Source organism: Sprattus sprattus (assembly GCF_963457725.1).
Source record: "Sprattus sprattus genome assembly, chromosome: 2".
NCBI classification, from domain to species: domain Eukaryota; kingdom Metazoa; phylum Chordata; class Actinopteri; order Clupeiformes; family Clupeidae; genus Sprattus; species Sprattus sprattus.
The window spans coordinates 38841897-38855653 of record NC_137921.1 but is presented as its reverse complement, the minus strand read 5'-3'; the positions used below and the strand labels follow the sequence as shown (position 1 = coordinate 38855653).

At 44.0% G+C, this 13757-nt stretch overlaps 1 protein-coding gene across 1 annotated transcript in view; it reads left to right on the top strand.

Annotated features, from left to right (window-relative positions):
• The window catches only part of dpydb (dihydropyrimidine dehydrogenase b), a gene marked incomplete at both ends in the record, with an annotated part of 15592 nt that extends 4329 nt beyond the window's left edge, over positions 1-11263 (top strand). The window contains 23 exon segments of the mRNA XM_080832761.1: positions 684-794; positions 1235-1317; positions 1810-1897; positions 2035-2196; positions 2322-2518; positions 3815-3896; positions 3991-4078; positions 4196-4303; positions 4551-4720; positions 4989-5199; positions 5549-5733; positions 5846-5908; positions 5910-6074; positions 6200-6364; positions 6676-6744; positions 6983-7066; positions 7207-7327; positions 7547-7666; positions 7746-7888; positions 8122-8301; positions 8626-8775; positions 8975-9115; positions 11093-11263. Coding sequence (XP_080688887.1) covers positions 684-794; positions 1235-1317; positions 1810-1897; positions 2035-2196; positions 2322-2518; positions 3815-3896; positions 3991-4078; positions 4196-4303; positions 4551-4720; positions 4989-5199; positions 5549-5733; positions 5846-5908; positions 5910-6074; positions 6200-6364; positions 6676-6744; positions 6983-7066; positions 7207-7327; positions 7547-7666; positions 7746-7888; positions 8122-8301; positions 8626-8775; positions 8975-9115; positions 11093-11263 — 3057 coding nt within the window.
• Positions 11264-13757: the final 2494 nt, after the last annotated feature.

The following is a 13757-nucleotide window of genomic DNA, read 5'->3' as shown; positions in this document are numbered from 1 at the left end:
CACACACACACACACACACTCACACACACACACACACACACACACACTCAAACACACACACACACACACACACACACACACACACACACACACACACACACACACACACACACACACACACACACACACACACACACACACACACCAACAGTATGACAGTCCCATTTGTATGGATTCAGGATTCAGAATCAGGATTAATACTGAATACTACGCAGCATATTGGTTTTGTTACATCAGGTAATCATTTGTAATTATGTAATCCCCTTGTGAGTACTAGCGGTAGGATGGGTAGCTGAAATGGTAGCGACAGACCACTAACTTCCAATAACACTCGGAATTCAGCCTTTCCTTCAGGTTTACTCCCAGTATAGCTAGCACAGCCCCAAATCCCAAAACATGTTTCTGTTCTCTCCATGCTGACAAAACAGCATCTCATAAAACCTGTAGTAGACCAGTTATTGAATGTATTTAGAGAAACCTCTTACCCTGTAAGACCCCAGTAATGGCTAAATATTTGTTTATATACCATAAACCATACCTTCCCTTATCTTATTCACATTTCCGTTACTGGACATATCCTGTATTTAGCATGTGTCTACACTCAGGAAAGCTATGAAATATGACTGAAAGCTTAAAGGACAATGACCATGCTTTATTGGTATTCTTCCTGATTACACCCACAGAGTATCCTGGCTTTGAACCCCAGAGTGAACAACCATGCCTCCCTCCATTCAACAGCCTTCAAGAAGAAAGAGAAGAAGCACTGGAAGAGGAACCCAGAGAAGAGCTGTGATGTAAGTCTAAAGAGCCGGCCGAATGGCAGGGATTAGATCGAGGGAATGAAATGTGAATGAGTAGTGTAGAGGTTAGTGAGGGAGATGTGTTTAGATCAAGTGAATGAGTGGAGTGGAGGTTAGTGAGGGAGCTGTGTTTGAATCATGTGAATGAGTGGTGCGGAGTATAGTGAGGGAGATGTGTTTAGATCGAGTGAATGAGTAGTGTAGAGGTTAGTGAGGGAGATGTGTTAAAATCATGTGAATGAGTGGTGCGGAGGTTAGTGAGGGAGCTGTGTTTAAATCATGTGAATGAGTGGAGCGGAGGTAAGTGAGGGAGCTGTGTTTCAATCATGTGAATGAGTGGAGTGGAGGTTAGTGAGGGAGCTGTGTTTAGATCGAGTGAATGAGTGGAGTGGAGGTTAGTGAGGGAGCTGTGTTTTGTGGTTGTGCGTTGACAGACCTGTGTGAAGCTTGAAAACAACTTTGATGACATCAAGCACACCACACTGAGTGAACGAGGAGCGCTGCGGGAGGCCATGAGGTGAGGAGTGTGTGTTTATACATACTGAAAAGATATATCTGTGTGTGTGAGTACATACTGAAAAGGTGTGTGTGTGTGTGTGTGTGTGTGTGTGTGTGTGTGTGTGTTTGTACATACTGAAAATATATATATATCTGTGTGTGTGTGTGTTTCTCTGTGTGTGTATTAATTTTATGTCACTATGCAGATATAATAAAAATATTCCTTGGAAAAAAAGCAAGTGTAACTTGATCGAATCTCAGTCATTTGCTCTGTTGCCAGATGATTTATGTCAATTACTTTTTTTCAACCAGCACATGGTTTTAAACATACTTTACGTTAGTGATAAGTATGGCGCATGAACCATGTTGACCACATCAACCAATGTGTATTATTTTTACTCCAAATTCTCCATACAACGTGGCACTTATATTGAGGTGAACTAAGGCTTTAGAAAAATGGTGTGCATATGAGTTTAACGGATTTTAACCATTTAGTGTCTTTTTCACACAGATGTCTCAAATGTGCCGATGCCCCCTGCCAAAAGAGCTGTCCCACCAACTTGGATGTCAAGACCTTCATCAGCAATATCTCCAACAAGGTGAGTAGCCGCTAGTCACAGGGCAGTCCTACCGATTCGATCACCGGTCACAGCACAATGCTTCTCCAGCCTCGACTTCTCACATGATCACTTTGCTAATGTTGGGTGCATTAACAAAAGCGTTGGGTATTTTGCAGAACTACTATGGGGCGGCCAAATCCATCCTATCAGACAACCCCCTGGGTCTGACCTGCGGCATGGTGTGCCCCACCTCTGAGCTCTGTGTGGGTGGATGCAATCTCTATGCCTCTGAGGAGGGACCCATCAACATCGGTGGCCTGCAGCAGTTTGCCGTTGAGGTGCATGAGGAATTCACCCTGAATTTAAAGAGCATATGTGCATTATATGATTATATATTTCAACAATTGAGCCTTTCTCTGCTTCTCATTTTGAAAAAGAATGCTGTTGCTCTGTGCATCCACAGGTGTTTAGTAAGATGGGCATCCCTCAGGTGAGGAATCCTGACCTTCCTCCCTCCAATGAGATGCCTGCCAGCTACCACGCCAAGATTGCTCTGATTGGCTGTGGCCCGGCCAGCATCAGCTGCGCCTCCTTCCTGGCTCGACTGGGCTACGACAACCTGACTGTGCTTGAGAAACAGCAGTACATCGGTGGCTTGAGGTAGGGCTCGACCCTGTGTGTGTGTGTGTGTATGTGTGTGTGTGTGTGTGTGTGTGTGTGTGTGTGTGTGTATGTGTGTTCTGCAGTTTCAAAGATTTGGGCTCTGTGCATTCAATTCAATTCAATTTTATTTGTATAGCGCCATAACTATACAATTGCCTCTAGGCGCTTAACAGAGCCCAGAGCCTAAACCCCCTTAGTGCATGCACAATGGCAACAGGGGCAAGGAAAAACTACCTGTTAGGCAGGAAGAAACCTTAGGCAGAACCACGGCACATAAGGGGGGACCCACCTGCTTGAGGTCGGCCGGGTGGAGACAGGAAGGTGGGAAGGGGGGAAGGGGGAGGGTTGTGTGGCAGAAGGGGAAAGGAAGCAACAGGGGTTATACACAGCCAGCATTTGATCGCTGGACATAGTAAGTATACAGACATCTGGTGGTAAACACATGATACAGGCAAGACCAGATTACTGTACCAATAGGGTAACTGTTACAGGGGTAAGGGATGTAGGGACAGAGAAACATTTCAGTGGTGGCAATAGTGTATATTGTATATAAATGCTAGCATAGGGTATTGGGTAGAGTAGGTGTACGGCAATGCAGTGGCGGTGGTTGCGATTGGCCGAGGGTTTCTCCAGGTAGACCAGGTGGAGAGACTACAGCAGCGTCCCATAGCGGAGATAGTCCTGATTAGTAGGGAGAGAAAAGGGAAAGAAAAGGAAGAAAGTGAGTGGGTAGAGTTCAGCTGTCCATGTGCGTAGATGCGGAGTGGTGGGGGTGAGGAGCAATAGTTCCGCTTCCATCAGCGATTGGAACATGCTATAAGGGAGAGAGAACATTTATGTTAGTAGACATCAATTTCAGAAACAGATGGGGAGATACATTTGGGTAGTAGATTTAACAGTAGGCAATATGGTCAGTTAATCAGTTATTATTTTATCAGTGTTATTATAGGCATAAGCAATATGGTATGGAAGGAGAGAGAGAGAGAAAGAGAAAGGGAGAAGATATGTTTAGTAATACTGGCATCTGTTATTTAGTTTGGTAGTGTACTAATGGAGATATCAGTCGTAAGTTTTCTTTTTTAGTTCTGGTGAGTGAGGACAGCTGCATGTCACACCCGAGATCTGTTATAGCACTCTTTCACAGTGCAACATACACTGCCTGCAACTTGCAACCTGCACACACACAAATGTGCCACACCTGTGCATGTGCCTTATGCGTTCTTATTCAGAGAGGAGTTTTGTATGGCGTTGTAACTGTTTCATGTGTCTGTGGTGTGTGCATGTGTCTTCTAGCACTGCCGAAATCCCCCAGTTCCGTCTGCCATATGAAGTGATTCAGTTTGAAGTGGACCTGATGAAGGACCTCGGAGTCAAGGTAACCACATTGACATCTCTGACAAAAAATAAACAGGAATTTGTCTTTCCCTGTAAGCAACTGACAATAGCTGTTCACATCTGTTCCCTGGTAGGTTGTCCTGGGAAAAGGTCTTGGTGTGAATGGCATGAACATGACCTCTCTGAAAGAGGAAGGATATGAAGCGGTCTTTATTGGTATTGGTAAGCAAGGGAGTTTGAGATTTTACCAAGCTAGGTGGATGGCTGTTTGGATGAATGTATGTGTCGGATAAATTAAGGATTGATGTAATGTATTTATGGTCCTTGTTTGCTGATCAGGTCTTCCACAGGCCAACAGACACAAGATGTTTGATGGGCTTACTATAGAGCAGGGTTTCTACACGTCTAAAGACTTCCTGCCTCTGGTTGCTAAGGCCAGTAAAACAGGTGAGGAGAAACAGAGCATATACCATACACCCTCTCCTAGCAACAGCAGAGTACTACCACATAAAGCTTTGGTTTGGAATATTATGTTACGGTGTAATGTTGAGGTCAAAAACTCCCCGTCCCCCATATGCCCTGTCACACACAATATGGAACATCATACTATAATACTCACATTGACTATTGTTCTTTCTCTGCATCATCCCTTGCTCTTTTTTTTCTTTCTCTCTCTCTCTCTCACTCTTTGCAGGGATGTGTAACTGCCGCTCTGCCCTGCCTCAGTTGCATGGGAATGTGATTGTGTTGGGTGCAGGAGACACAGCATTCGACTGTGCAACCTCTGCCCTGCGCTGTGGGGCCCGCCGTGTATATGTGGTCTTCAGGAAAGGCTTCACCAACATACGTGCTGTTCCAGAGGAGGTTAGACTTCCCTCGACCTACCTTTGAAAAAAAAAATGGCCCCAAGCCATCAGTAGCCTCATTTAGGTGATGGTTACACTGTTGATGTCATGGATACAGCTCCTTTATGGGTTTCTGGGTTATAAGAGAATATTTCTATATTTACTGTATAAGATGTGCATAGATAGCATTTAATGTTGAAAATGACATTGTGTTGCAAGACCAGCACAGCACAGACTCACCAACTCACCAGACTCTCCTTTCCTCCATCTTGTGGCATGTGAAATAGATGGAGCTGGCGAAGGAGGAGAAGTGTGAGTTCCTGCCCTTCCTGTCTCCGCGTGAGGTCATCATAAGGAATGGCCGTGTGGTGGGCCTGCAGTTCTGTCGCTCGGAGCAGACAGACACCGGGGACTGGGAGGAGGATGAGGAACAGGTCGTCCGGCTCAAGGCCGATTACATCATCAGTGCTTTCGGCTCCGGACTCACTGACCCTGTTTGTAAGTTACACTACCCTCTGCTAAACTCAAACAAACACAGCCTGCAAGTCTGTGCCTATCCGACTTTGACCTACAGACTAATGGCAACATAGTAGCTTATTCTGTGAACTATCCCCGTTTTCCTAAGAGGGATGATGGATGGTTGGATGGATAGATAGATAGACAGATACACTTTTTTGCTACCCGTTCCATAATTGTAAATAAGCTACCTCAAATGTGCCATTTGAAGAATAGTTGATAACAAACAGTGGTGGTACACTCAGTACTCTAGTAGTAAAGCTAGACTACAGTGGATAAGGTATAAAATCTCAGAGGACGGGATTTAGCCTGCAGCTGCATTGTGCCACAGTGAAAGCTGCCATGGACCCCATAAAGCTGAACCGCTGGGGGACTCCGGAGGTCAACCAGGACACCATGCAGACCAGTGAGCCCTGGGTGTTCGCTGGTGGAGACATCGCCGGCATGGCCAACACCTCTGTGGAGTCTACAAACGATGGCAAGCAGGCATCCTGGCACATCCACAAGTACATCCAGGTGGGACGGATTAGCCAACGTAGCTCTTGTCTGTGTGTGTCTCTACCTGGTTTTCATGTGTATGTGAATGTGTACCATAAGTCATGTTTTGCATTAATGTGTGTGTTGGCAGTCTCTTCATGGACAAACAGTAAACAGCACTCCAATGCTGCCGATGTTCTACACCGCCATCGATGACCGCCATCGATGCGGTAGATATAAGTGTCGAGATGGCGGGCATCCGCTTCCCAAACCCATTCGGCCTTGCCAGTGCCCCACCAACCACCAGCACTGCCATGATACGTCGTGCTTTTGAGCAAGGTTGGGGCTTTGCCCTCACCAAGACCTTCGGCCTGGACAAGGTATCCATTAATGAACCCACTTATAGTCTTGTCTAGGTAAATTCTATTCCGTTTCCTTGACTGAGTCTAACGGTGAGTCTAATGGTCAAGTCAGTTTTAAAAAGTTTGCTTTAACTTTTCCTCAGGATCTGGTGACGAACGTGTCTCCACGCATTGTTCGCGGCACCACATCGGGTAACCTCTTTGGCCCGGGTCAAGGGTCTTTCTTGAACATTGAGCTCATCAGTGAGAAAACGGCAGCCTACTGGTGCGAGGGCGTGACTGAGCTCAAAGCCGACTTTCCAGACAATGTGAGTTTCCCCGTGCACACTCCGTCCCAACACTAAACATGGTCACGTACCAGAGCTCACAACATTCTTTTACCAGGATCCTGTGTTGCCAAATACAAATGAATATAGAGATTCATTGGAAAACTATTGTCAATAATTATTCATTCTTTTATCCTGATTTACAACTCTTTTAACAGTTGCCTGCTATGTAAGCTCCGACCTTAGCACTGGATTAACTAGATCTGTCGCTTGAGAAAATCAGTCATTGAATAATATCAACACATCCTCCAATGCCCTTTGTGTCCTCTGTGACTCTGATCTTGTTCTTGCAGATTGTCATCTCCAGCATCATGTGCAGTTTCAACAAAGCAGACTGGACAGTGTTGGCCCAGATGGCTGAGGTGTGTGTGTGAGAAGGGGGGGGGGGGGGGGGGGGGGGTTGTTGCTTTGAACACTTGAGTGACACATAAAAACACATAAAAAATGGAAGACTTTAAGACTTAAGTACTTTCTCAAGCTAATTCTTCAATGGGCTTACATCATTGCCATCTGAGTTGATCTTAAGCTCCAAGATCAGAAGAGAACTGTCATGATGTAAAACCCTAGAAACACAGTTGTCCCATGTGTGTCTGTGAACAGGCGTCTGGTCCAGATGCACTGGAGCTGAACCTGTCTTGCCCTCACGGCATGGGAGAGAGGGGAATGGGTCTGGCCTGTGGACAGGCAAGTCTCCTACACTCATTCATAAACACACACACACTACACAGACATAGACATCATATCTGCTGAGGGCATTCAGATACATACTCCTCACATCAGAGAGCCTGTGTGAGATGTTACCTGATGACCTTGATTCTCTGCAGGATCCAGATATGGTAAGGAACATCTGCCGCTGGGTCCGTCAGGCTGTGAAGATTCCCTTCTTCGCCAAACTCACCCCCAACGTCACCAACATCGTGGACATCGCCAGGGCAGCTCACGAGGGTAAGAGGTTGTAGATATCAGGACAATCAAGGACACATTTACCGCCACATGGCTCTGATGCTTTCTGTCTTTCTGGACACTGTGGATGGGCAGCTTTTGTAAGAGTTGAATGAGATCTTTGAGTTTTCAAGGACAAAATACAGTATATTATAGCGTTTTATATTAGAATGTAAACTGTAATTATTATTATGTAAATTATTTCTATTTGCTTGACCATAGGAGGGGCTGATGGAGTCACTGCTACCAACACAGTGTCTGGACTGATGGGCCTAAAGGCAGACGGCAGCCCCTGGCCTGGCATTGGCACTGGGAAGAGAACCACATATGGAGGAGTGTCTGGTAGGTGTTTCCCAGTAGAAGTTAGCAATGAGGAAGCCATGTTAACTCAGACGTCTAATTATTTTATACCATTTCCCAGGTAATGCTATCCGACCAATCTCTCTGCGTGCTGTGTCAGCTATCGGCCGGGCCCTGCCGGGCTTCCCCATTCTGGCCACCGGGGGCATTGACTCTGCTGAGGCAGGTCTACAGTTCCTTCACGCTGGAGCCTCCGTACTGCAGGTACACACCATTTACCTGGCAACGAATGATTCATCTGCTTACTTTGAGCAGATATAAGAAAACACATCTGCCTGTTTGTGCCTGTCAAGTAAAACTCCAGTGTAGGTTCATATACAATACACAGCCTTAACCTTAGGCAGGAGTTGTGTTTGGGGTTCTTGTAATGTATGTGTCCACTATTATTCATTAGCAAAAGTGGCCTATTTCTCTAGCAGTGTGTGTCTTGTGCATAGATCTGCAGCTCAGTGCAGAACCAGGATTTCACAGTGATTGAGGACTACTGCCTGGGCCTGAAGACTCTTCTCTACCTGAAGAGCATCGAGGAGCTGACGGACTGGGACGGCCAGTCTCCCCCGACCCTGCGCCACCAGAAGGGCAAGCCTGTGCCTCGCGTGGAGGACCTGGTGGGCAAAGTGAGTCATACACTCCTCTAGCTGAAGCACACGCCAGCGATGTTGGGCACGTGGTGTAGTTGTTAACTTCTCTTGTCAGCCCTCACACACACAATTAAAGTAAAGCCTCCTGACCTGCACTAGTAATGGTCTGAGTCAGGGACACACAGGGTGTTTCTCTATTGTTTCTATAATAGATAATAAAACATGCATTAAAATGTAATGACCAGAATTTAAGAAAATGAACATCACACACATACAAATAAGACAGTTAATATCTGGTAACACTGATTCTAGCCGTAGACCATCATAACCCCTAACCTGGTCCCTGACCCATTTCTCCAGAGCCTGCCCAGCTTTGGGCCATACCTCACGGAGAAAAATGAAGCTTTGGCTGAGTACAAGAAGAGCCTGAGAGATGCCAACGATAACATCGCCATGGACACCAACGATGCCAGGGTCTTCATCCCCAAGAAGCCTGTGCCAGCTGTGAAAGTGAGTGGATCAAAGCAGTAAGGCACGCATAGTGCTAAGAAACAGAAATGGTCTAGTAGCAGGCACAGGGCTTAAAACAACCCGTTTAGGTTTGAGTTTGGATTTACTTTGGATTGCGGATGGATTGAGTTGGATTGTAATTAGTCCATAACCAGTGATGTAATTAACGGAGTTCCTCATGGTTTCTTGTGTTGCTCAGGATGTGATTGCCCGAGCCCTGAAGCACATTGGGGCCTACCAGGAGCTGGACAACAAAGAACAGGTGGTGGCCATGATAGATGAGGAGATGTGCATCAACTGTGGGAAGTGTTACATGACCTGCAATGACTCAGGATACCAGGTACGTACTGGCAGGGCCGCTGACAGGTTTGGCTGGGCCCGGGACAAAATTCTCTCAATGCCCCCCCCCCCCAAAAAAAATCTAAAAATCTAAGGTTTTTTTTTTTTTCTCAAAATTGTCAAACGATGAAACACAACCACAGAATTCCCTTGTGCAGCTCCCAAACACATGACGTCGGGATGACAAGCCCATTTATTACGGATAAACCAAAAGGATTATTTACAACTTTAATTGGATAGGCTATGGATATGGAAGTTATGTGAAGTTATGGCTTTCAGAATCATACCACAATAAAACTCACGCTATTGTATTCACTTAGAGCTCATTAACTGCACATTTCATCGACCATTTTTCACTTGACCAAGGGGAATCATGTCAAGGGTACTTTTATTTATCGCCAGACCCGCGTGTATGTCCGCTGAACTTCCAGAGAATGTTTGGGGAACAAGGCTGAGCCCATTCATCTGGCGAGTTTCAAGTTAACGGCAATCAGAAACTAAGTTACAGGCTACCCCAAAACGTCACGTTTATAACCAATTTGTTACATCCAACTCTATCTAAATGGCAATTTCACATGTTGCCATGCCACTGGCTTATTTTAAACCATGAGCCGCGTTACACTGGCTGTAATTCAGCTGACGGGATGATTCTCAAATCAATTCAGCCTGATTGGAGACAAGGCGCGTGCCTGCCTGAAACATTTGATTTGGACATGGGCCTATTTGCGGGGTAATGTGCATATTCTAAGATTCAATTAGATATAGGCGTCACAGTGTCATAAAGCCGTTGTGGTTATCAAATTATTCAATGCCCCCTGTCTGTCTGATATTGATCTCCGTGTGACTTGCTCATGTGGTGCTGTGCTAATATGTTTGACACGCCGCCTGTGCCTGTGTTACTTGACGACGGGACTAAGTTGGCCGTGTCTTACCTGGCTCTGCTGCACAGCTGCCTTTACTGGTACCTGCAGCATCACCTGAGTCTTTTCTGAAATATTTATAAAGAGATCCCCTCAGGCTTTCGGCTTCTTCCTCTCTTTTTCGCCTTTCTTTCTTTTTCAGGGCTCCTGACTTGTGCATGTTGAATCGACTCGCGCACTGACCACTAATGGAATGATGTCGTCTTTTTTCTTCTCCAAAGACCAAACCATTTTGGCATAGGGGTGATAGGGGGTTATTGGCCGTTTTTTCAAGGGCAATGAAGGCAAACAATCTAGGAGTCATTAATTGAATGCAAATAAAGCACTTTTCTTCTCTAAATCAACACATTTTGAAGTATACATACAATAATTAATCCCAACTTCATGGGGGTCCAGTTATGCCCCCCCCCCCCCCCCCCCCCCCCCATTCCAGGGCCAGTCCAGGGCCCGGGACAACGTACCCGTTTGTCCCCCCCTGTCGGCGGGCCTGCGTACTTGTTTTCACTTTCCTCACTTCATAAAATGACCCGTTGTTCTGATCAGTTAAAGGTTTGTTAAGTTCCATTGATATAAATAGTATTAGTTAAATCACATTTACTGACTAGTATTTGTTAAATCAAAATAGGTGACTTTCAATAGTCCTAGTGTAGAAAAAAGGAAGTTTGTCTTGTGGTTGATGCAGCAAAAAGGCCTTTATTCCCGTAAAGTGCAGTAACGAAGCACATGGAACATACACGCGGATTCAGCGGTGCAGATCTGAACAAGCATATCTAACTCTCATCATATGTATACGGACACCTCCAAGGCTTTTAATGTAAACAAGCTAATGCTGGTCAATTTTTGGTTGTCACAGCAGCTGTATTATCATGAATCTCACACTGAATATACTGCATTTCTTACACTAGTAACTTGTTGTGGAGTAGTTGTTGAGTTATAAAATAAATACTTATAAAATAGGTAACTTTCATAAAATAAAAGTTGTATATTTTGCTCTGTTTTGTTCTACTGTTGCGCTAACCTTGATCATATCACTTAAAGTGTGATTCTTTCTCCTGCAGGCAATCACGTTTGACCCCGAGAGGCATTTCCCGGTGGTCACGGACAGCTGCACTGGCTGCACCCTCTGCTATAGTGTCTGCCCCATTATCGACTGCATCACGATGATCACCAGGAAAACGCCCTACGAACCAAAGCGTGGCATCTTTCCTACAGTGTACCCTGTTTGCTAAACGTCATCCAGCCCCAACTTCAGCAAAACATCTAGATCGAAATGTAAATGCATTTCTGACATTATATTTAAAAAAAATGAGCCAGGAAAAGTGATTGACCTAGATTCCTATTTGATCTAACTGTGCATGGGCACTGATTCCTGAACAGCCTTTGCCACCACAACAGGTTTTGGTTGAACAGAATTTGTGTTGAAGCTACATCTAAACAACTGTGCATATTAGTCAACACTGCTAGCAGTGGGATCTTGTGCTCCTACAGATCCATATAGAAGTCAATGGAGTTCCGTGTTGAGGCCTGTTAAGAGATAAAATGTCCTACCATGAAGGATTTAATCTTAGGGTGGTGGGAGCTGATTTAGCTGAAGTATTTTTCACACATTTAACAAATCATGTAGTCATAGGTGAACAGATACGGGAGTGGTGGTGGGCGATAATTATGCTTCCGTCCTTCCTAGATTTACAATATAACTGCAATCTAAGAAAACACACAATGGCTAGAAGGGGAATGGAACGTGCTACTTTCAACTTATGCACTTCACTGATGATTTTTTTTTTTTTTTTTAAATGAGCATTTCAGCAGGATTGGGAATTTGTATTTGTGTAATCCTCTGATTTATTTATACTTGATTTCTGAGCATTCTAGGTACGTCAAGAATTAAATTGTTGAAAATGTACAAACTTGAAATCACCTGAGACTTAAGCCTCTAATTCAAGTGACAAAAAATATGCAGAGTTGAATAAATTATTTAAATGCACTGTTTGTGGATACCTAGATTTATTTTACCTGCAATTTCACAGTTCATGTTTGCTTACTGCATTTCATTTAGTCTGTTGCTTCATCATTATGGTGGGCTTGGCTGACAGAATACTTCACGACCCACTGCGATAATTAAAAAAAAACTAAAATACCCAAAAAACTACTTTTACATCTATTAACTTGTCATGTGTTTGCTAAAAGTCTGTAACAAACATGGATGTCATAGAAGATCACCTTAGAAAATGACTTGGTCTTTAGCTTAGTTGTGTTCCTGTGGAGTTTGTTAATGATTTATAAATGTCCCATTAAGATCAGTCAGACTGAACTCTACGAAAGTAAGTTCCTGGAAATGTTCATCCATCCCAATCTAACTGTGCATTTGCAAGCAGGGGTGAAAGTTTTTAGAGTGACAGAATAAGAACGAGACAGATGAGAAACAGAGAAGAGAGATAGAGAGCAGAGGGACAGTGTCAGGGAAAAATCCTGAACTCTTCTAAGTTGTTTAAATTACTTAGAATAAAATGACACCAACAAACCAGAGCAAAGTTGTTTACAGATCTATTACGCTCTCGGCCGTAGAGCGGAGAGCACCGTGTGTTACCACCTCGTGTGAACTCTCTCTCTCCGCTGGATACATAGATCTTTTATTTAGGGTCCAGTACATAAATTACAAAACACATTTTAACCCCTCCCAGACCCAAAAGTCGCCATCTGGCCTCTGTCCTTTGAAGATAAGAAACCTTGCTTAATTAAAACAACAATCACGAAGAGTTTAACATAACACCTGGCCTCATCAATCACCATTGCAATCTCAATGTAAACATTCATGACATTAGTTTTACAACACATCAATTGGTTTTCCTAGAGCTGGAGACGAAGTTGTAAATACCTTAACTAACAATGCCTTTCTAAGATAACTTCAAACAACCCCCTCTCTCAAGAGACAGCATTCCACCTCTCTCAAGAGACAGCATTCCATTGAACAGGACAGAGAAACAGGGCACATAACCAACAGCACAGAACACTTTAGAAAATAGCAGTTATAAGAATTTCCTTTAACTCTAACACTTCATGATAATATTTAATAATTTCCTTCACATTTCCCTCCTTTTTATCATGATGATAACTCTAATAAAGAAATAACCCTATCTCCTTCAGTTGTCTTCATAGGCATCATTACACTAAACATCATCCTCCTGATAAGTCAATAGAGCATCAAATTCCTGTGATAGCATTACACTCTGTACAGACTTACATACTACACTAGACATGAGAACTTTTTACACATGTAGAAATACACCTCATTAAAATACAAAACATACAAAACATGCAATAACAGTTAACAGACCTTTCAACATAATTTGCAACCATGTACCAAAAGTAAGCAACCCAATTAAACCACCCAAAAACATCAACCACTTTATAGCATCACAAACAGCCCTCATTTGCTGTAAAGCTTCAGCTACAGATGGATGACATCAGGTATCCAGGTATCATTCAGCATAACACAAACCCCTTCCACTAGCAGCAGTAAGTAAATCTAGCAGTAATCTATTTTTTTCAGCACCATCAGCAGACTTTGAGAAACCTTGTCCTTAAGGCCTTCCCCGCTGACTAAGGTGACATTAACACATAGTCCTAACCTATAGTTAAGTCTTTCCCATTATTAACATGACTCTACCTAAGCCTAAAGACAGAATCAGAGACTAAATTACTGTGATACTATTGGTCCAAATC